Source organism: Cyprinus carpio, chromosome A10, assembly GCF_018340385.1.
Source record: "Cyprinus carpio isolate SPL01 chromosome A10, ASM1834038v1, whole genome shotgun sequence".
Classification (NCBI taxonomy): Eukaryota; Metazoa; Chordata; class Actinopteri; order Cypriniformes; family Cyprinidae; genus Cyprinus; species Cyprinus carpio.
The window spans coordinates 10579085-10602803 of NC_056581.1; the positions used below are offsets into that span (position 1 = coordinate 10579085).

Consider the following 23719-nt stretch of genomic DNA (forward strand, 5'->3'; position numbering starts at 1 on the left):
CACGGGTCCGTGAGAGCCTCTCGCAGATGTTGAATACCCAAAAACGATGGACAGATGTCATGACCGTCGTCAGGGAGAAGATGATTAGGGCAAAGCTTGCAAGCCAGTGGGAAACCAGTGGCGATCAAGCTGTGAGCCATAGTTACTCGCTAATAACACCATCGGATAGCACCGTAAGGTTAAGTTAAGCGGGATGAAAAAATAATACAAATAAAATAAAACAATTACCTCGGGTGAACCGACAGGTAATACCACAAATATCTCACGAAAAAGATAAAAAAGTGTCTAAAATGTCCGGCGGATTGAACCGAGGAACATTCGAGGAAACAAAACAAAACACTCCGAGTAGATCAACTGAGACCGTTAACTAGGTGCGGGAAAAAAAAACACAAGCCACCGGATTGCACCGAGAGGCACAAGTGTTATCAACGAAGTAATAACTCACCAAGCGCTGTAATTTATCCAAATCCTTGGAATGGCGTAGACGCGTGCTGTCATAATAAAGCGCGAATAATCAATCAATACAACCTATCTCAACCAGGAGAGAAAGCGAAAGAGAAAGATTGCTGAGCTACTGTAGCCTATAACCTCCAGGGCTCAGCATACGTCACGCCACGTGACTTTGTTGGTATATTCTCTCGACCTATCTAGCTGGCGCTGCGATAATCCATAGTGTTTACACTGCCTCTGGCGGTCAGTAAGAATGAAACAAATCTATCATTTCCTGCTCCCACTCACTGTGAAGTCAGTTCACAACACTGCTTTTAAGCTCATATATATGAGAGTCTCTTCTGTCTTGAGTCTGACAAACACCTGTAACGCACAGCCGTAACCTCAGACGATCTCTCAAACAGCTTTATTGCGTTTACTAACCTAGTCACCCAGAGCGACCAGCTGCAAATGATTTATGCTTCAGACAAGAAGCTAATCACACATTCATCAGGTGTGGGATTGAATACACTCTTCCGTTTCTCCAGATGGTATAGCATTGAAGAGCCCTTAAGGTTCCTCCACATTCAATTCTGCCCGGAATGCCGACCGTGGAGCAGAGGGTTACATACCAGGGCCGCAGAGCTCGGCCTGTAATAGCGGGGGTAATTAGATCGAGCACGCCGCAGACCGCATGCAGGCATACGGTACCTTTCAACCGCGAGCCAGCAGCTAACAAAGGAAGTAGTATTTTACATGGTGCAATCTCTAATCTCATAAACAATACTAAAGACATGATGTAAGGCTCCAGGGTGCCATGAACGCTGAGGCATATTACATTTAGATGGAGCCCGTGGGGCCGGAGCTGAAATATGGTGATTTGATTACAAGCGTCTGTAAATAGCTTTTGCCAGTTCAGTCGGCCTACGCTGACAACACGATTTGCAGCACAGCTTGCTTTGATTCAGTGGGAAATAAAACACACAAACTCACTGCAGAGCCTCGCGTTCTGAAGTGAGATGTTTTGAATTTCACCAAAGGCTTCGGTCCATGAGATCAGAGACTTGATATAACTATCTGGGCAAGAAACAAATTCGCTCGGTTTCATACGGCTTTCCAACTGGCAGGCTTCACAAAGTTACTTGACATTCCCGTTTGAACTCATTTGAAAATCGCCTCCATCTTTGAGGGTTCGCAACAAAATGCAAGGAAAGATAACCTGACCGGTCACAACCTACGATACTGTAAAGATCTGTATCGGATTTAATCTCGCACACATGCCAGATGGAAAGCTGGCACCCGCCACGGCGGATTTCACACATGGATGCTGTGCAGCGAGGAGCACAACACTAAACAGATGTCAATTACCAAATCAAAGACTGCATTATAATATTGGTGCTTTTTGATTTCAGCAGACCTTTGTCACGCAGTACAAATTCAGTTCGATTTACTGATGCGTGCATGGATAATCAAACAGCAAACTTTTCACTCAAGACACCCAGAAGTGAGGAAAAGAACTCAATAGCAGGTCAAATGAGCAAGTAATGAGAAATGGCCCTGGGACAGAGAAAGTCGGCTCTGCTAGGGAGGTGATAAACATCTCCAATTCTCTGCAGAACACACTTGCGCAAGAATAGAGGTGCAAGGAAAGGTGAAAGAGAGAAAAGAGCACTGAAGTTATTTTTTTGTGCGAAAAAGGTGTTTAAACTTGACAGCACCTTAAAGGAGAAACAAACTGAGCTGTGATTTCACCTTTGCTAGCCTGAGGCTGTTCACAGCAGTTCAGACTCAGAGCTCTGTAGAAGCAAAACACCTGCGGTGAGAACCATTTACGCACTCTGGATGCATGTTTTGTGCCTTTTCTTCCACTTTTATCACACACAACATCTCTGATCACCCTATGGGCAGATGTGCCTTTAGAAGTGATGGATTTTTTTATGCATGTTTATATACTGCACATCAGACAAGAGAAACTTAGCTTCTTAAAGGGAAAGTACAAAATCTGTATAAAATTGTTTATTAATGCTATTTTACATATAATGCAAACGAGGCGAAAAAAATGATCAGAACCTGATTCTGTCATCATTTATTCATCCTCAAGTCTTTGCAAACCTGTATGATTTTTTTGAAGGATGTTGGTTCCCATTGACTTCTATTATATTTTTTGACTATACAATGGATGTCAGTGAGAACCGAAATTGTTAATACCAACATTCTTCAAAACATTTTCTTTTGGTTTCCACAGAAGAAAGTAAGTCATACATGTCTGGAGCAACATGAGGGTAAGAATGACAGATAACAAAAATAAAATAACAATAATAATAATAATAAAAAAAAGCTAATGTGAAGTTTGGGTCAAGTTTTATGGTGTAATTTGGGTCTGAAAAAAGTACATTCTTTTATTTCTACTTTAATGTGTAGTATCATGGGCCAAATTTGATTGCAAATTAATTGAGAGCATTTTTCTAAAGCTCTAACACAGAAAACCATTGTTCTGGAACAAAAGGAGCATGTGATTGGCCAAGTCTTTTGTTATGTTTCAATCATTGATCATGTCATCATTGAACATGCATAAGTGTTTCCATGTGTACCGCATGCAACAGAACCTGTTTCTACACGTGACAAGAGTGCCCCCACATGGATCTAAATGATGTTATTTTTAAAACTATTTTTTCACCACAGATAAAGGATAAATAGCTAAATAGTTTTGGCATTCTCAATCTGATCACAATGCCAGCCATATGTTCTCCTCAATGTGTGCTAAACAATACTAAAGTGTATAATTTTTATATATATTTTTATGTAATTTTAACTTAATTTAACTATAAGTGAGCTACAATCAAAACAAAACAGAGTAAACAAAGAGTTTCCAAAAAGATGTTTTAATACAAAAGTTCAAAGAGTAAGATTGACATGTATACCAAACCAAGGTAACAAACAAAATTCAGACGTCAAGTTGAGCCAAGAAAATACTTTTTTAAATGGTGGTCTAGAAAACAGACCAATAATATGCTAAGTGCCCTCGACACACTCCATTTTTTTGCACACTCAAATACACATTCAACAAACAAGCTAACATGCCATTTAGAAAATGTCTACTACATCTACAGCAAGCTGCTTTGTGACCCAAATTACTCCAATCCCTCAGGACAGGCCGGAGAATGAACGTCCAACTCACTTAAGACTTAAAAGATGCTTTCTGGAAAGTCAAGTGTTGTTTTGAGTTGAATATAGATTGTGGTTTTCGCTGGCAACAGAATATGGAATTGCAATCTATATTTTTATCTTTCAGTGCATCTTGTCCTTTTTGAAAAATGGTACCCCGTGATTTGAATATTCATATATACCATAGAAGTACAGTTTATGTAAAACTATATCAAATTAGAATTTCTTTCATTACCTTAATTCCAGATGTTTTCATAGCTTGTGGTATTGGGATGCCAAAATGGAGAAAAAAAAATTCATGTTCACTGACTTTAAACTGAAATGGTCCCAGCGCTAGTCCAACAGCTGTAATCATCTATCATTATACTGCTTCGCATGTTTATAAGCAGATTTCTGCAACCCAAAGTCCTGTAACATGAGGCTTAACCTATACACGTGACAAAAAAAAACTCATTCCAATCTATGCATAGTCCCATTACTATTTCTATATGTGTCGTCACAGTGCCTGTGTGCTGGAGCTGATGATGTCCATGAAGGTGGCCTCTATCTGATAGCACAGCTGTACATCAGGGTCGGCTCTACCCAGCTCCTCTGCAGACCTCTTGCGTAGAGAGTATTTGGATTCTGATAGCCGTATTTCCTGTGGCTTCTGTCCCAGATACTGGAGCCCTAAACACAAGAGCACAGTGGATTAGATCTAAACCTAGGGCTACATGATTTGGCCACAACATACTGTGATCATATCTTGATAAATACTGAGAAATTAAGTGTGAAAAGATAACCTTCATATTGAAATATTTATTTCAAAACTCGAAACAGAACCAAGGCACCTGAAAAAGTGGGCATGCACTTTTTCACAAAATAATAAAATAAACAAAAAAAAATACCTTAAAATATCCACCTATCACTACAAATTAAAAAAGCCATTGATCATTACAAATTGAAAACATTTAAGGCAAATAAAAAAAGAATACACTCACTGGCAATGAGAGGGTCAATATCTCTGGCCTTGGTGGTGACATCAGCAGCGGACACCTGTCCCACCTGAATCAGCAGGGACATGACATCATCAAAGAGTGGGGGGAAAGCCTTGCAGAATGAAACCAGGCATGGCAGCGTCGGCATGAAAAATGCAAAGCGCTTGGCACGGGTCAGCACTGTGAAAGATACCAAAAATGTGTTACTTAAGTGAGTATATTACAGAATCACGAGCAGTTTTTGGTTGTTTTTAAAAACAGATGCACTAGAAAACATAAAACCTAAATGATCTAATACAAAACTGCAGAGAAACTGCAGGATTTAACAGTGCTCAAGACTCCTCTGGTACTACATTCAATAAAACAATAAATGGATGGCTGATGCGTAATTTATAAACTCTGCAGGTGAAGGTTTGTCATAAGCAGTAATAAGTGACCAGCAGAGGGCAGTGTGTACAAAGATAATGGGACAAGTTTGCACAAGTTGGTTTTTGATAGGAAAAAAGTCAAGGTAATGGTCTGACATCTCCGATTATCAATGTTATTTTTAGACACTCTTTAATAAAATGCCAGCCCTATAAATGAATAAGAACAGAGACCAAGGTAAAGAGAAAATGGAAGAAAGATAAAGAGAAAAAGCAACAGATGGAAGAGTTATTCCTACCTGTGAGGAGGGTGCCCATCACACTAATGGCAAGACGTGCCACACTGAGGGATTTGGGCAGGGCGTACTGGGTGCACAGATGGGACAACAGCTGTATGGCAAAGATCTGTGCCAGACAAAACAAAACTGCCATTAGCATCAAGCTCAGAGGTCAACCCCGAGGGCTCACCATGTGTCTGTGATTCGAGTTGCATAATACATACTCTTAATACTTCAACTTACAGCTCTAAAAGAGTCTTGTATCCTACAGAGTATACTTACATACTAAATATACTGAACCATGGTCATCTGTGCGTCTCATTTGCAGTTACAAAACAGTTTTGTGAACCATAATGGGTTCAGGAGTGATTATATTCTATGTATACGCATGGGATGACAAATTAAAGAATTCACACCTGAATTTAAACACATTTTCCATTTCAAAATTCCATACTTTTCCAGATTTCTCAAGTTTCCAAACCTCTAAGTAGATTTTCATACCATATTTAACATAAATGGTTCATACAGCATTATTTTTAGCTTTATATTTGGTATATAATAGTCATCTGTAAATATTTTAATTTTTTCATTGATTTTCTTGCATGCATACATACTTTTGTATGCACACAAGTAAGTTTTTCGAGCCCTCGAGATACTATTCACATGCACACAGGAATATATTTTGAGTGTTTACACATTACACTTTCAAGTTTTGTATATACTATAACTCATTTCCTTTGTGCTTCACTGCCATCTTACTATGAAGAAAACGAGAGCATGGATGCACATGAATTAATAGATTTAATAGATTAATAGATCTATTTGCTCAAAATTTGGCTTTCCTTACGGTAGTAATATCCAATTTAACACATCCTCAGAAACCATGACACGAAATGTGCTGACGGCTCAATATGGCTGTGTGCATCATCTTATTTGCCAAGTTCAATGGTCTATAAAAAGACTGTTACTGTATTAAAAAAAAAAAAAGTGTTAAAAATATTTATCGCTATTTAATGCTTTAGGTCTGCTTTAATGCATAGCCTACTCTGTGGCAGCCAAAAAAAAAAAACAGTGAAATGGGCTGATGGCACAAAAAGTGGCTCGGTGTGAACTTTCCTATATGCTAAGCGTTTTAATGTTTTCATGTGTGCACATGAAAATCTGTATATTCTTTATTTTTGTAAAGATCTTTTTAAAAGCTCTGTAAAATGGTGCTAAGAATATCCTGAAAAAACCCCTGCAGTTTAACCTACATTTGTGTATAATGAAAAAGTGCACCCTGAATTCATTCAGTCGTGTTTGACAATCACTAAAGAATCACTAAACAGCTGCCATAAACACTTCTTTTATGATAATTTTTTCATTAAATTTATAGTTTTCTGTTACAGAAAACTAAATAGGGGCAAAAGTCTGGAATTTTTTTTTCCATACTCTGCTTTCTTATTTCCATACTTTTCCAGACCTAGAAATGACTCAAATCAAATTCCATACCTAGGAACGCTGTTTAAATGAATTCCAGAACTTGAGAATGGCAACTGGTGTATTTAGTCCTAGATGATAATGTGGATGAACAAACTGATAGCTGCTTACCTGTTTCTCCAGCTGCGGCTGAGCGAGGAGTTCTGGGATAAAATCTAGACAGATGTGCATAGAAGGAATTCCTGCCACTGTCAGAGGGAGCAAAGCCTGCGGATAACCCTGAAGAAGCAGCCATTACTCCATAAAATATATAGTCTTTTATATTGTTATAAATGTCTTTGTCACTTTTGAATTAAATGAATCCTTGCTGAATAAAAGTATTTAATTCTTTAAAAAAACATTACTGACTCTTTTGAACAATAGTGGAACTTGATTGCAACCCCTCCCATCCAACCCCCTGTCATACAGAGACCACCTGTCACTAATCAATCAATTTCCAGTGGATAAAATTAAATTCCGCCCCACATTTTTCGCACTGAATATCCTGTTTCACACTGAAATGCATGACAGAAAAAACATTAAATCAGTCTAGAGAAAAAAATAGTGTCTTAAGATCTATGATTATTACGTATGTATGTATGTATAAATCATGTATCATAATGGTGATGATGGGACTGTAACAGAGAGACTTAATTACCTGAAAGTGTACTAGTTTGGCGATGTTGGGGTCTGCGATGAACATTTGGTGCAGCAGGCAGCAGATGAGACACTGCACCTCCCTCAGGTCACTGAGCAGCCCGCCCTCTGCCTCGCGCTCCCCCTGGGCCCCCTTCCCAGCCCCTGTGTCGCCCACCTGCTTCCGCATGGGAATACCTGGAGAAGACTGAACGCTCCTCAACAGGCTGTCTGCTCCTCTACCTCCTCCCAGCAGCAGCTCCTCCTGAGGGGGCGGCAAACACACCTCCAGCAAGATCTGCACTGCTGCACTGTCCTGAAGGTGGACAAAAACAACAACATTTGTGACAAATGAACAAACGGATGATTCAGAGATCAGTATTAGAGATGTGTGTGCATGTGTCTACCTGAGCAGCCAGCAGAGCATTCTTCAGCTCCTCTCTGGTGACCTCAGGTGTGTCCGGTTGGCCACTGAGCCCAAGGTTTGATACGGTCTGAGCTTGTCGCTCAAATTCAGCCGTCTCTTTCAGATGGGCGTTCAGGTAGGCCTTAGAAGCCAACAGGTATCCATTCAGCATGTGCAGAGTGATGTCCATTAGTGGAGGACACTCATGAGAACAAACACACATATTCCCTCAGTAAGAATAATATATAATATAATATAATAAAATATAGTCATGCAGAATAAGGCATTTATATGTGCTCTACAAGCACTAATAAACAGCCAATATGCAAGTTAATAAGCAATTAGCATGAATTACAGGATTTCTTTATGGTATTTCTTATCAGGCATTTCTAAGTAGATAATACCTGAAGACCCTGGAGTCACAGCGCAGGACGATGAGAGGATCCACCATCAGATCATTCTGAGTGTATCTCTGCTGCCGCAGGAGCTTAACTAAAGGCTGCAGAGCGTTTACTGTCATCACCCACAGCCTGACAGAGGGAAGAGACTTAGTTCGAGTTCTGAAGTGCAAGATATCATTCCATTTTTACTACAGCATATAAAACAGAGAAGTCTCACTTGCGTGGCATGACTGTATTAAGTACCATCCAGAGTTTGTTAACAGTCTGTATGATCCTGCGAGAGACTCCGTCCTCTAAGAGCAGCCCCATGCTGGAAGTCAGAGCCTCTGCGTATGGGATCAGATCACCCGCAGAGAGCAGCGTCAGATGCTCCAGGATACGCAGCAGCCCGGGTCCACCGGAGAGAACATTCTGGAAAGCTAAGAAAAAATGTCAATTACTCATTAAAAAAATTATAATTGAATAAATAAATCTAAATAATTACAATTAATTAATTACTTGCATTAAATATCTGATTATATTTAATTCAAAGACAAATGTAAAACATTTAGAGGCTTTAGACTGGAAACAAGTGAAACACCTTCATGCTCATTACTCCGCAGGTGCAAAACTGAGTCATGCACATGAAAGGTCAGACTACAACAACAAACTATTCATATCATAGACCATATTAAACACTTGTGATCTCCTCCAGTGCCAAAGGGCCTTATGAGTCTCAATGTAGAATTCAGTGGTCTGGTTTACTGTAGTGTAAAAATTGCTTGAGGAATACATTGTACAGAAGTATCTTTTATCCATGGTGGCTTTAAATTTCGTAAAAAAAAAAAGAAAAAATTGTATAGACATATGCCTTTCCATTTTCTAATTTTGACTTTGTGTTGATTTTACCAACATTTACTTTTGATATATTCCCTTTTCTTCCATATTGATATTCTTTACTATGTCTAAATGTCTTTATCCATCAAAATGATTTTTAAATTATGTAAGTCAAATTTTGAAAATGTAGTAAATGGCAGAAAATCTTTAATGCAATCTGTCATATCAGAAATGTGATTTCTTAACTAAGTGGGAGATAGTGGGAGTTTCTTGTACCCTCTCGTAGCTGTGTCTGTGAGTATTTGCAAGATGAGGATGTCAGCAACATCTTCCTCAGTAAAGGCAGAGTACCAGTCACTTCCTCTTCACTGATCCAGTCCTCCACCATGCACAGGTGAGGATAGTTTGTGGCCAGCAGACGCAGAAGAGCAGAGTGTAGGCCTGGAAATAAAATAAAATATTAAGTACAAAACTAAATTCAACTTTATTTTATTCTATTTAGGATTACAGCACTATAACATTTCACTGTTTGCATAATATACTGTAAATCAACGCACATAAAAATGAATAAAAACATTTACATAAGATTTCAAGCATCAGTGTCACGTAATGAGAAAAAGATGCAACTAGTGATGCAACTAAATATGGTTGTATTATCATATATTTTAAAACTACTCTGCTGAATATAAGTGCAATGGAGGTTATAAGTGCATATAAGAATATAAGTGCAACGGGTGTCCTTTACCTCCCAGCTCCTGCTGTAGTCCTTGAGCCTGGCGGATGAGGTGTTTAATGGGAATCTGGTCCATGAGGGCAGGAGAGTACGATTTTGGTTTCTTCTGCATAAGTGCTAGGCGGAGAGAGAACGCATGGTTATCAGGTTGTTTGTTAAAAATAGGCCTCTGTGGTGCAGCTCGTGTACAGGTGATTTTTCATTGTATTCCAGTTCATTAGCACAGCCAAAGGGCATCATTACTCCAGAATGATAGAGGAGAAGAGAGGGAGAGAGAGAGATTAAATAAGCACAGCACTCTGGGAAGAGCTGTGTGCATAAACACTGAAGAGTAACCACTCTAATAACCGATGAGAGGCTTCCAAAGCAAAGCCAAACTGCAGGTGATTGGTGTGAGTTTGAAGCAATTTAATATGCAGATGAGAGAGCAGGAAGCTAAGCTGTATCGCTCTCATCCTAAGATTATAACAGCACTCTGGGTGGCAAGATAGGAACTTACATAAGTGAGCATACACCAGATTAACTGTAGATAAACTGATTAAGTCCAGTTGTGCAGAGACTATAATTTAAAAACTGAATTGTTTAAAATTAAACAAAGAAAAAGGCTGTAAGAGAAGACAAAAACAGAAAAAATAAAATAATGCAAAACTGCATCTCTTTCAACTGATGAAACTGTCATTTGAATTGAACTGACCAGTCAGAACAAGTGAATTCTAATTCAAGGAAATGTAAAACAGGAAATATTCCATTGACATTCAAAATGAAGCATCCCTCAATCCTTGTCCATAAAATTAAATAAATACAATATAAATAAATTAGTTAAAATTAAATTAAATTGTATAATAAAGTAAAAAAAGGACATAAAATTAAAGTTAATTTAATATAAAAATATAAATTAAGTAAAAATTAAGTATTATGTCAGTAATCTACCTACCCAATGTCTTTGTATTTGCTAGCAGAGCTTCCTCATACGACAGGATGTAATAGAGAATGAGCAACTGGGTGGTGATGGTGTACTGAGAACGAGCTTTCCCTCCATCTCCCTGAGAGAGACAGAAAGATTAGAGGGGGAGATGGAAAGAGGTCAAACAGAGGTTAAAAGGAACAGAAAGTACAGGAATAAATGTTTTGATCTGCATCGGGCAGAATTGGAGATATACAGTGCATAGCAAAGTCATTTATGTATATAGTACTTTATATAATACAGATTGTTTCAAAGAAGCATCACATTAATAAACATTAATTAATAATTGTGTTAATGTGGTAAAATTCATCAATTACGAAATAAATTCAATTTGAGTTGTAAAGCGGCTTGACAAAAGATAATACCATAATTCAGGTCACTTTAGAATGTTGTTTCAATTCAGTTCAATAACTGTTAATTGCAAAGTTCATAAATTATGAAATGAGTACAATTCAGCTATAAGCAGCTCTACATAAGAAAATAGTGTCATTATTCAGCTCATGTCAGTTCAACGTTGATCCATATATATATATATATAGTTAAAAACAGTGTTGGTTGCAAAGTTAGTGTCATTTTCCAGCTGAATTCAGTTCAAATTTTGTTCTCATCTGATTTTTGTCATTGCAGTTAAAATTATTATATAAATTTCTACAGTAAAGACAATTAACATTCAGTATCAGTGACTATACCACACATGATTACAGGTCTTTAATACCATTAAGCCTCAATTGTTTTAAAGTACCTTTTGATCTACATAATTTATGCTTCTATCAATCTTCTAAAATCTGAATCCAAACGTCGCTGGTCTAAAAATAATCTTCAATAATATCTATGCCACTGATTTGAGTAGTCTGATTTTTGCTACTGCAGGGTGGTCATTTAGAGCAGTTATTTCTTTCTTTTTTGACATTTTGCAGTCAACATGATCAAAAAGATGCTTAAGTTCCACCTACCCCTGCCAAGCCCTGGAAAACATTAAGGATCTCCTGCTCTGTGATTGGCTGGTTGGTGGCCTCAGGGTTGGTCTTGGAAGCAGGGGTCAGGATGGAGTTAATGTAAACATCAATTAATGGAAGCAGCTGAGTGTGGAGTGGAGTAGTCGTCTCGCACAGCTGTCTGAAGATCCAGTCCTAAGAAAAAAGGGGGGAAAAATCCAGAAGAAAGAAGGAAAGACACTCAGAGATCATTCAGAATAAGTGAATTATCCAATCATCTACCTCTGGCACTTGGGTGATTAAATCATCTTTCCAGCTGAGCAGATCAATAGCTATAACATGGCTTACTGACTCGAGGGGAGGCAGATTCCAGTCTTTAAGGCTGACGATGTAATTGTGAGGAAACATTCTGATCAGCCGGGCGATGCACTACCACATTCAAAAACCACATCCTTAATTAAATCAATGGAGTGTCTTTCCATGAGTCAGGAGAGGAGCCAGCCAGTCAAACAGATAATAGAACCCAATGGATTCAAGTCAATACTAGTAATTTAGTGTAGTTAGCAAGGAGTGGATTTTAACACAACAGAAAGACAAAACTGGATAGGAAAGAAAGCAACAAAACAGACCCCAAAGCAACAACAGAATTACAATACAATAGAATATAACAGACGGAACACAAACAAACAGAACAGAATAACCAATAAACAAAAAAACAGAAAGGACAGAATTCCAACAGAACAGAAACAGCACAGTCAGAAGAGTATACTCAGGTTACCTTTATGGACACTTTGTGTTTGGTGAAAGCTCTGCTCCTCAGGAGCTGGTATATGCAGTGGATGGGGAGGAATCCTGTGATGTTGGCACTGAGGTTATTAGTAACAGCCACTCGCACGGCATGCGCTGTGACCACCTGTGACAACACAAAAATCCACTTATTACAATATCGGTCTTGATGCCATAATTGTGCAGCTACATCACATTTAAGATTCAGCAGATGTCTTATCCATAATGACAAAAAGTGCTTTGTTTCCATTTGCTAGACCGCCATGTTCAACAGATGGCAAGCATGTAGCTCTTATAGTTATCTGCTAGGACAGGACATCTATAATAGTGCATGTAATACCATGACAAGCTGTTAGTAATTAAGATGTTTGCTCTGGTGCCTACACAGTTCTTGCAATATGTCAAACAGATTTCACAAACTCAGAAGCACACAATTATTTTTACAAAAACTTTGTTCCTATTAGAAGAGGCTAACGACTGTAGTCCACTGTAAGGAAAGAGCCACCTGTTCTGTGAAGATTTCCTGAGTGAAAATGGTCTTCATTTTGCTCAGTGAGCTGGGTTTGATGGCGATCTGTGGAAGGATAAGGAGTTTAAGTCAGCAAAATAAGTTTCTCGATTAGATTAAACTCTGTGTAAGGTTTAGAAACTTCAAAAACAAATTTCAACAAAATATTAAGTTTTTATTTTTATTTTTTTAATACCAAAAGTGACTCATTCTGGCTAAACAAACCCTCCATGACTCATCTATCTGTACCACATCAATAATGTACGACTCAGCTAAGGGCAATTACATATTACACAGACGTACTTTAGCCTTCTCTGGGATGTGCATGTTCCTAGACACTAACAATCAATAAATCCACCAATTAACACCCTCTCTTCTGTGACTTTTACAGTGCAAGCCGCCAAGTATAATGGATGTTTACACCTAGAGGACTAATTCTGGAATTTAACCAATGTTGGCATTTAAGCCCCAAAGTAAACAGGACTAAGTACCCCCTTTGTTTGGTTCTAACTTTGACTTGTTTTAAAGAAGAAAAAAACCTCTAGAGTGAACCACTGATGGATGGACTGACCCACTGCTGTAGGCACTAGCATTAAATGATTTTGTCTAATCAAAAACAAATTATCTTATTTATAAAGCATTTTTGCTCATTATAAGTTCAAATCAAATGTTCAGAATGCCCAAAGCGGCTGTCTAGGTAAGTCAGTTTACTATGCTTTGAAACAGCTAAAATACCTATTCAGGGGGTTGTCTGAAATATGTTTCACTGATGTACTTTGTGATTTCAATTCCAGTCTGTTTGTCCTTGTACAACATTGGTAAAAAATTACAGTGTGTATTAGCTACTTTTTCATCGGCTATCTTTTGGGTCCTCTGTGCAATTAAACCCACCGGGATAGAAACATCTGCGGTTGTGGAATGTATTTTTAACGCTCATTTATTCATGCACTCATTACTGTATACTAAAAGGACAATTCTCACTAAATGCACTACCTAGTGCACATTCATTATAGAATTCCCTAATCATATACACTATTGTTGAAAAGTTTGGGGACAGTATGTTTTTTTTTTTTTTTTTAATTGAAAAAAAAACATGCAAAAATCCAGAAAGGACGCATTAAATTATTTTAAAGTGACAGTAAAGACATTTATAAAATATTTCAAATAAATGCTATTCTTTTCAACTTTCTATTAATCAAAGAATCCTAAATGAATGTATCGCCATTTCCACAAAAATATTAAGCAGTACAACTATTTTCAACATTGATAATAATAAGAAATGTTTCTTGATCAGCAAATCAGCATTTTAGAATGGTTTCTGAAGGATCATGTGACACTGAAGAACTGCTGAAAATTCAGCTTTGCCATCAAAGGAATAAATCAAATTTTAAAATACATAAAAAAAAACATTTATAACATTTCACAATATTACCGTTTTGACTGTATTTTTTATCTAATAAATACAGCCTTGGTGAGCGTAAGAGACTGTACCGACTATACTAATATAATTAATCTCACACAGAAGTCCAGTTTAATTCAATGGGTTTTGTGATGCATGCATTCACAGCATAAACTTCCGTGACATCCACATTCATTCAAGAGACACTCCCATCTTAATTAAGTACATTAATTGACAGGCATCCAATGTTAATAAATATAACTCAAATGTCATTTAGAAAACTAATCCCCCCGGAATAGTGTGAAAGTGATCTTATTATTGTGTTCATAGGCTGCTAGTGCCGACCAACTGATTGCTTAAACTCACCTTCATCCCAAGGGTGGAGCAAACCAGCTCGATGATGGCACTGAGCTGGTTGCTATGGAAATACATGGCAACCAGTAATAGCATCTCTCCAAAAGAGGCCGAGACACCGGCGGCACTGGAAAGAATGAGAGAAGGGAGAGACAGAAAAGCAAAATAGAGGGGAAGACAAAGGGAGGAGGGGAAAATGAATTAAGAGTCCATATTTAAATACTCTTTTATAAAGAACAAACAGATATGACACACATACCAACCCCCAGGCTTACAGTGGGCTTCACATATATGATAACCCTATCCACAAACACACACGGCCGTGCATCGAAGGACATTTATCTCTTAATTTATAGAGTGTGGATAAGCACTCCAATCACAGTGGGTCACGAGGAGCACAAGCTACAGTCAAGATGACTTATAACCCATCAGCTGCTTATTAGTTATTAAATTGAAAAAGCCTGCCACTGCCTAACATCTTCATAACCCCATCCATTTTCATTTTAAAATTCATGCCCCCCCACCCTTTTATAAGCATAAAATGTACCACTTTTACTACAAATGTTTTGTTTGCGAAACACATTTTATTTTTTTTCCTGTCTACCATCGTAGTAAAAAAAAAAAAAAAAAAGCTAGCCTTTAGCGCATACTTTCATCTCGCCCATATCTAGAACTGAAATGGGTCTGAATGCTCCACATTGGGCAGACCTCAGAGAAATAATAATTACATACACACACACAAAAATCAAGAATGTAGTTCCAAATACTTCTTAAACGGTTCTCTTTGAAATAAAACAAATTGGATTAAAGGATGAACAGACGCTTGGTACATAAGCAGAACAATTCTGTTTCCCGTAAACCTCTCCAGAAGATTTCCTTCTCACTGATCACAAAATAACTGGCATTTTTAGTATGTTGTAAAATGCATTTATTGGTTGTTATGGGTTTGAAAGGCTTGATCATCCAGGCCTTTTGTACCTCTCAAAATACTCCTCCTCTTTTATCATCCAGCTGAGCCACATTACCATCAGTTGCTCCTGTTCTGGAGTACTGCAGAGAGAAGAACAACATCAATGATGACACAGCTAGGCTTTACTCCGGACTATGAGTAAATTAAAATACTGAAGATGAATTTAACTGAACTGAATTTGGTATTGAACATAACTGAGTGACAGAACATTGATGCTGATGTTTTACTGAAAACAAACTACTTGCTAATGTAACATAAAGAGGTCATATCATGCAAAATAATTATTTTTCTTGATCTTTTTAATATTCATTACTGTTCAAAATTTTGAGGTCTGTAAGATTTTTTTTTCTATTTTACAAAGAAATCTCTTATTCTCACCAAGACTGCATTTATTAGATCAGACATACCCTTCTGTTTCTACTTTTAAATCTTCATTAAAAACTTATCTGTATTCTTTATGTTTTGCATGATGGTGTTTATATTTTTACGTTTTCAAGGTTTTGATCCGGTGTTATAATTCTGTTTTTAATTTTCTTAATATGTTTTAATATTGTTTTTATTTTTGTTTTAATACCTCCGTACAGCATTTTGGTTGCAACTTTGGTGGTTTTTAAATGTGCTCTATAAATTAATAAACTAAACTAAAATATGTAAAAAATTATGCCTTTTGGTACAATTACACATAAAAACCTATTCTAGTCCACCCCAAAAATGAATTCAAGACTTCGTAAAAGGGGCATAATAGGACCCCTTTAATACACTCCAGTCTTCAGTGTCACATGGAGGTGGAACATTGTGTGAAAGTAAAGTATAATTGTTTTTGGCACATTACAACTGTACCTCATTGAGAAAAATGTAATTAATGTATGATATGACCATTTTAATCGTTAAATCATTTATCTTAATAGGTGGAGTTATTAGAGTATTAGTGTTATAGTGTGTACCTGACGAGGGTAGGGAACGCCAGCAGTTTGCAGAAGGACAGGGAGACAAAGCGCACTCCTGCAGGTGTGGCTGGTGGACGACTGGTCATCAACTGCAACAGCTGCTCCGCCTCTTCATCTGTGGGCCTGTGGAAAGAAAACACATTTATAACCACCTTGAAAACTTTGCTTGAAGAGGTATTCAGTGTCATCAGAAACTGAATATAATCAAACCGTTGGAATTAATTTCCCTCTATGGAATGCAACTTCTTACAGGGGAAAATTAGCTTAAGCTCCTTAAGTGTCGAAGTCACTTGTGGTTAAAAGCTACTATACCACCCATTTATACTTTTAAAAAAATGAATTGGGTCAATTGTAGCATACCTAAGACCAGCTATCCCCATAAGTGCGCAATAGAGCCGCAGCAGTGCACTGGCCTTCACAACGTGCTCCTCCCGCAGACCAGAGTACCCCGAGCTACTCTCTGAATCCATGTCAGTGTCATTGGGAACGTGGGTACTGCGCGAGCGGGGTAAGATGGCCACCAGCTCCAACAGCAGCTGCCTCCGCATTTGCCACAGCACTGAACTGCTCTCTCTTTTCCTCTGAAGTGAGACAGTGAGGCACATACATGAATTTCATATGTTTACAAAGCAGCTAATCCTCACGTGTCTGAGTGCAACTGTTGCTCCTTCTTACCTGCTGACCATTTCGAATGAACATACTGAACCAGGTACGCACTTTTCCATTGGTGCCCAGAAGTAGGCCGCTGACATAAGACACAAGAGGACTGACCGCCTCATCTGCCATGTCTGGTTTATAGTCCAGCGTTAGAGCAACGCCCAGACCTGGAAGATGACACTCTTCCACCTGTGGAAGGACCAAGGGCTTGACTTTAATATGACGCATCATTCTGATCAATTTAGCTGTGGCCCATTAGCAAGCATGACAGGTGGTCTAGTGCTGGAGACTCACCACCATGGCCCTGATGTTCAGAGCCTGAGAAGGGTTCATCTGACACAGCTGCCGGAGAGCTTCTGTCCTGCGCCGTCCACCCACGCTCTCCTCATCCTGCCGCTCTCCATTCTTTATCAATCCCCTGCACACTGGAGACAGAGAAACAAACTATTTTGATTAAATGTGCTGCTTTTAACTTTTAAAAGCATATAAACCACATAAAATATACTAAATATACTTTTATTTTGGCCTTTATGACACATTTATTGGAAGACACATTGAATCAGGAAAAAAGGGTCAAGAATGAACTGGTTAACATGGTTGAGTCTCAATTTACTGAGATGAATAGGAATCCTAAGTATTATACAGACCACCTAAAATGAGACAAGATGCAGACCAGATTCGATCCTGTGTGTCCGTGTGAGCATCGTAGCTAAATTTGACCGAATCATGTTAACTACTAAGCTATGGCTCATGTGAAATTATTTTAAAATATTTTCCACAAATATCTTTCTATATTTGGCTTTGATTCGAGCGCTCACCTTGAATTAAAATATCTGTTTACCTTTTATTATGTGATTTTAACCACAGTTGACATTTTGCCATGCAGAGTGATTCGAATTACAGATAATCTTTTATGACTGAGTGCTGGAATGATATTAGTTTCAATAGCCTCATATGAAAAGTCCGTCACAATTCATGCTGCATCTGATTACAGTGTATCTCTATAGACAAGCTCTTTCCCTTAATGATTCCGCCTTGAGCGGAATATTCTCCCGATGAAAGGTCCTGTCTAGGTAATGAGCCTTGAGAATTGGCCATTCAATAATATGAAACATTTCAAACTGGCTCTGAATGGAGCCTCACACAAATAAGCTATTGACTCAACAAGGACCTGGGAGTGATGAAAAGATAGCAGAGACTCAGAGATGTTTTTATTTCCATTTAGAGCATCTCTGTGGAAAACCCACATACACACATAAAGAGGTGCACAAACACACCCATGCCCAAACTGCACATAATCAGCAGCCAAACTCATCAAAATGGAAATTCAGTGCCTCTCAGATGATCGCGCAATGGCCACATAAGGCAGATAAAATGTAAGGTAAAACTGAGTTTCATGTGGCTTTTTAGTCAATGAAGAAAAAAGAAATGTATTATATTTTGGTATGTTAATACAAAAACAACTGTACATATCCCTGATCCAAAACCCAGAAACACCTTAATGCAACTCCAACTATTTTAAAGTGAATTCACAATTCAATAAATGTTCATAAGGTGGAATATTTCAAAATGAACATGTCTGATGAGATGTGCACAGTAAGGCCAGACACTTGTAATTAATAATAATGATTTTATGTTGCCTTTAAAAGAATAGGAAAGCTAATGGATTAAAAGTAACATTTTTAACTGTTTTATTTCAGCAGATGATGGACATACCCTCACTGAAGCTGTCTGGAACATTTGCCACCAGCAGGCACATGAACCACTCTCCGTTCCTCACGTGAAGCAGGGCCTCGGCCACCTCAATGATGGGCAGCAAAGAAGGAAGCTCTGTTGAAAGCAGATAAATCAAGAAAGAATAAAGAACAAAACATCAGATAAAGACAAATAACTGGGACAGCTAAAGTATCATTTCAGGTTTTCATTTCTGACATGCTGAAGGAACTGTTTACTGATATAAAGATGATTGTCTCATAGAAGAGTTTAATGCTGTTTTTTTCACTAACTTCAAGCAAATTTTTTACACCAAAAATGTTACACCATTCACCTGCTTGTAGGATGCAAAGAACATCGGCCACTTCCTCCAGATACACGGGACTCTCAAACAACTCAGAAGACTTGAGGAAAAACTCTCCATTAGAGTCAGCCACCTGTTGAAAACAGGAAAAGATTTTAACACTGTTTAATGTGTGATAGATAGGGATGTAACGATGCACCACAAGCCAGTTGAAAATCAATACAAACATGTGAAGATTCAAATCGGTTGAGATATTAAACGAATCGCAATAAAGTTGTGGGTAGGAGTTTATTTGATTGTATCTCTGATGATTTTTTTTTTTCATCTTGACTCTGTATAATGCATATATAAAGCAGCGTTCACCAATAGGGTCAAGCCAAAGACTATAGAATACCTAAGACGTGTCACTCGTATGGTTTTGAATGGGGAAAAATGCAACGCTCAATATGGCCACTCTATCGAATGAAGCTCCGCCTTCTGAGTAAAAGAGCCAATCACTAATTGTAAAGTCACTGCAGCTGCCGTTAGAAGTCCCGGTTTCTATAGAAACAGCGTTTGGAGATGTGAGCTCAGGACTGCGCATGCGCACTGGCCGGTCTAGCCTGAAAAATAAGCTTTTTTTAAGACTATTTGAGAAAAAAAAAAACATTTATGAGACAGTTATTGTCAGATATCACTGGTGATTTCAAATATGAAATTTAATCTTAAGCTTGGTGAACAGTTTTGGAGAATCTGACATTTCTCCATTCAAAGAAATAGGAGCCGCATGTCCGAGAGGCGTTTGAAAGATGGCCGCCGAGTGACATGACTTGCCTAAAAGGGACTTTGTTCAAGCACTGCACTGCTCTGTTTACAGCAGTAACCAAGGAAACGCTGTATCGCTGCTGTTCCATAAGCGCCACCTGCTGTCAGAGAGTGAATCTGTGCTCTCATTCAGCCCGTCTGATGTTTTTTTCTCATTCATATGTTTTATGTAGCATAATTTCACAAAGTTAAAGTCAGACCATTCTATTTTTGCTTCAAATATCGAAATTATACAATCTAATTTATATTAAAAACTGCTCATGCTGCATGTACGCAGAATCCGTCTGTATTATGATTGAAATCCAGTGGTTGCCTCCAACTGAATGAAAAGAGCACAGGCAAAGCCTTATTTTGTTCATATGAAGATGTGCAAGCACCCCCCCCCAAAAAAAAAATAAAATAATTAAACACATAATATTTGAATAATTTTGTTTTTTTTTTTATTCTACAATTGCGCAGTAAAATTCACCTTAAAAATTCACTTTTTATTCATGAAGATGACATGAAAAATCCAGGTGGAAAACAAAGACTAAAGATGAAAATGACATGAATTTATTATTTTATACAGTAGACAGCTGCAGAGGATCACCCATTAGCTCAGTTGGCATTTCCACTCCCTTGTTTTTTTTTTTCCACATCTTGCATTTGGAGTTATTATAAAATGACCATTTTAACAGATTTTGTACTTTTACTATACTGAAGTATAGCAAGTACAATTAAATAATAATGCATTAGATGTAATTTAAAAACTACATTTTTTAAAAAATATTGCTTTAAAAAGGACACATCGAGAAGAGTGTTTTAAGTTTTATCTTTAACTGTAGAAGCTGCTAAATATATCCAGCCAACCCATTTGTTGCTGCTGTATTTTTGTTACTCAGCATCCCTTAATGCACAGCTCTATTTTGACATCGACTTGTCAGATGTTTTGTCATTTGTTATCACTGTCAATCAAAGCAATGACTTGCGAAACAATTTAATTAATTTTTTTTTTACACTCGCATTTGTCATTCCTGAAACGCTATACGTGGAAGTTTGGTCCTCTTAGACAAACAAAACCTTTCTTCAAATTGTAAATGGAGTATGTAGAGAAGCTAACTACACGACTAACTACACAATCTCTTATTTACACAGTGTATGCTTTATTTCTCGTTATAATAGAAAGATATGCGAGTGTGTAGAACAACAGAGATTTTCAACAGAGATGCCTGTGATTGGCTACAATACTCAACGATGCAAAACACGTAAATATAAACTTTTTTAAAAACAAAACTATTTTAAAAACTCACCGGATCTACACGAATCACACAAATGACCCATTCTGAAAGTATTTTAAAATAAAAAAATGATACACTTTGATTTTAAACTGAAGGAAAGCTCATTATCCAGAAGTAAATAAAAGCATACCAAACCTTGTTCATAATGGCTAGCAGCTCACTGAGAGCCAGTCTGAGTCTCCTGAGAGGATCACTGTGCTCAAACTCCAGAGTCAAACCATGCTGCAGCTGAGAGACCAGGATGCTCTCGCTGTTAGAGCCTCCAGCCTTATGCCTGTACGCAAGAAATATGATTAGAATCATCAGATATTTAAGCAAAACTTCACTCCAAAATATCTCTCTCAGTGTCTCAGAGAGAGACTAATCAGATTTATTATGCCAATTAAATAAATCTACAGAACGGCCACCTGAAAGCTTTCCTGCTTCTGAACCCACCTCAGCTGCTGCTCTTTTCGAGCGTCCTGCTCCAGAGCGTGGAAATCCACAGATAGCAGTGCAACGATGGAGTTCACCGCCTCCACGCCTGACAGCAGTCGCAGGATGAGCTTCTTGTCCTGCGCCCAGGCATTACTCTGATCTGCAGGGGCGCAGAGAGCCATCCTCACCAGACAGGGCAGCAGGAGCCGGAGCTCTGGGTCACTTAAAGCTGCTAATCTGGCCACATCTACCTTCTGCATGGCCTCAAATGCATATGGGCTCACAAACTGAAGACTGGCACTGTCCACCATTCTGAGACAGAGAAAGGAAAAGATAAAAATAAAAATAAAAATCATAAAAATTAAAAATAAAAATAAAAATAAAAATAATAAACAAAACACATAAAAATAAAAATATATATACACAATATTAGATATATATATATATATAAACACACATACACAGCAACCTTGCTTTACACAATATTAGTTAGTACAACTATTGCTATTAATGTAAAATCCTAATAATAATAAATGACAACGGATATTTTTTCAATCAAGTATAATAGTGATTTTGTACCATTTATTTATTTATTTTATGACATTTTTGACTAAACCCCACACTAAAAACAGCATTGTAGTATTACCATGTTTTTAGACTTACCATGGTAAAACAATGCTCTGGATGTGCACTATGGTAAAACTATGCTATTTTAAGCATATAGTATACGTCGGTAAATACTATAACATATGAATATGGTAATAAAACAATCCCAGGGTATAATAATGAGTTTACTTCGATTTTAGGTGTATTTATAATTATGTACATTCCATTTTTAACATTCGTTGCTCTAGAAATGTTTAAAAATACTATTTAAAACACTTTTCAGTGCTCACTTGTGGAGAGAACTGCTCTCAGATGTACAGCACAATCAAAAACAAACTTATGCTTAATGTATCAAATTCTTAACAGAATCTAATAATATGACATTTCGTGACATTAGGGACCGTGGAACAGTAGTGGAACCGACTTACCTGAAGTTTACCAGAGCCGCTGGCTACCACAGAAAACACAAACCCCGATGAGGCCCGCGAGACCGCGGTCTTCCGTGATTCTCACGCCTACAGGAAGTTGAGCGTCGTCGTTCAAGGTAGTAGTGTTCACCGGTAAGCTAACAGGCTAGCTGCTTTAGCTTTTAAAACGAGATCCATTCATCAAGATGTAACTATTTGAAGCACTATAATTACAATATTAATATTTATATGCTTCACATAATTGAGTTATTCTGTATAAAAACCTCTACGTCCCCAAGACTGTTTACTAACAGCAAGCTAGAAGGTAGAATGGTGAATTGTTTCAGCACAAGCGCTCATCTCATCTGCCTGCAGTGTGCATACTGAACTCTGACTGGCTGCGTCTCAAAACCTAGTGAGCCGCCTACTTAGACACCATTGTTTGAAAATCACAGGCGTTTTCATAGTTAAATTATCGTAACAGCGCAACAAATATGGTACATTACAATAAAGATAAAAATAATATTTACATAAATAATAATCCAACGTGTCTGTGATGCCCAAAAATGCTATCAACTATAAGGTTTGAGACAATTATGAGAACAACGGAGATTATTTAACCATTGCATGGTAGCTGCAAGTAGAAAAGTCAATTTTTTCGAAAAAAAACCTCCTACTCAGTTTTTTTTTCTATTGTATTCCAGATAATCACAATTATTTAATTATAAAACATGTATTTTTACCTTTTATATTTGCTTTTACTGTTTTACCACAGTAAATGTGTCCAACGTGGTATTTGTGTTTATATTTACTAGTTATCATAGTAACTAGATTTCAAAAGTAGCATTCATAGTAAGCCTACAGTAAACAGAAGCAACCTATGCAAGAATGCTTAATTTAATTATATTCTTTCATAAAGCAAAATATGGTATTTGTCATGAAAGCAGTAACTGCAAACATTTTAAAGTGGCAGTTTGCAAATAGCCTTAAGTTATTACTAGGCCAGT

General features: G+C 37.6%; 1 protein-coding gene across 1 annotated transcript; it reads right to left on the minus strand.

Annotated features, from left to right (window-relative positions):
• Positions 1-3295: 3295 nt before the first annotated feature.
• LOC109107145 (integrator complex subunit 2-like) lies at positions 3296-23128 on the minus strand. Its single transcript, XM_042765159.1, has 25 exons — positions 22734-23128; positions 21718-22011; positions 21418-21556; positions 19232-19334; positions 18901-19014; positions 17479-17609; positions 17203-17373; positions 16888-17108; positions 16525-16650; positions 15589-15660; positions 14623-14737; positions 12855-12923; positions 12342-12476; positions 11582-11758; positions 10599-10707; positions 9677-9781; positions 9208-9372; positions 8333-8534; positions 8119-8244; positions 7716-7917; positions 7331-7624; positions 6805-6912; positions 5236-5341; positions 4575-4751; positions 3296-4263 (listed from the first exon to the last, which is right to left on the minus strand). The coding sequence occupies exons 2-25, from the start codon at positions 22008-22010 to the stop codon at positions 4091-4093; spliced, it is 3633 nt and encodes a 1210-aa protein (XP_042621093.1). The 5' UTR covers position 22011; positions 22734-23128; the 3' UTR covers positions 3296-4090.
• Between the last annotated feature and the right edge of the window lie 591 nt (positions 23129-23719).

Bases quoted from the DNA above. Each gene is read 5' to 3' on its own strand.
- LOC109107145 (XM_042765159.1), bottom strand. From the start codon at position 22,010: ATGGTGGACAGTGCCAGTCTTCAGTTTGTGAGCCCATATGCATTTGAG. The intron at 9,782-10,598 runs GTAGGTAGATTA...CTCTCCGCCTAG, and splicing joins AGCAAATACAAAGACATTGG to CACTTATGCAGAAGAAACCA. The intron at 4,264-4,574 runs GTGAGTGTATTC...TCTTGTGTTTAG, and splicing joins TATTGACCCTCTCATTGCCA to GGCTCCAGTATCTGGGACAG.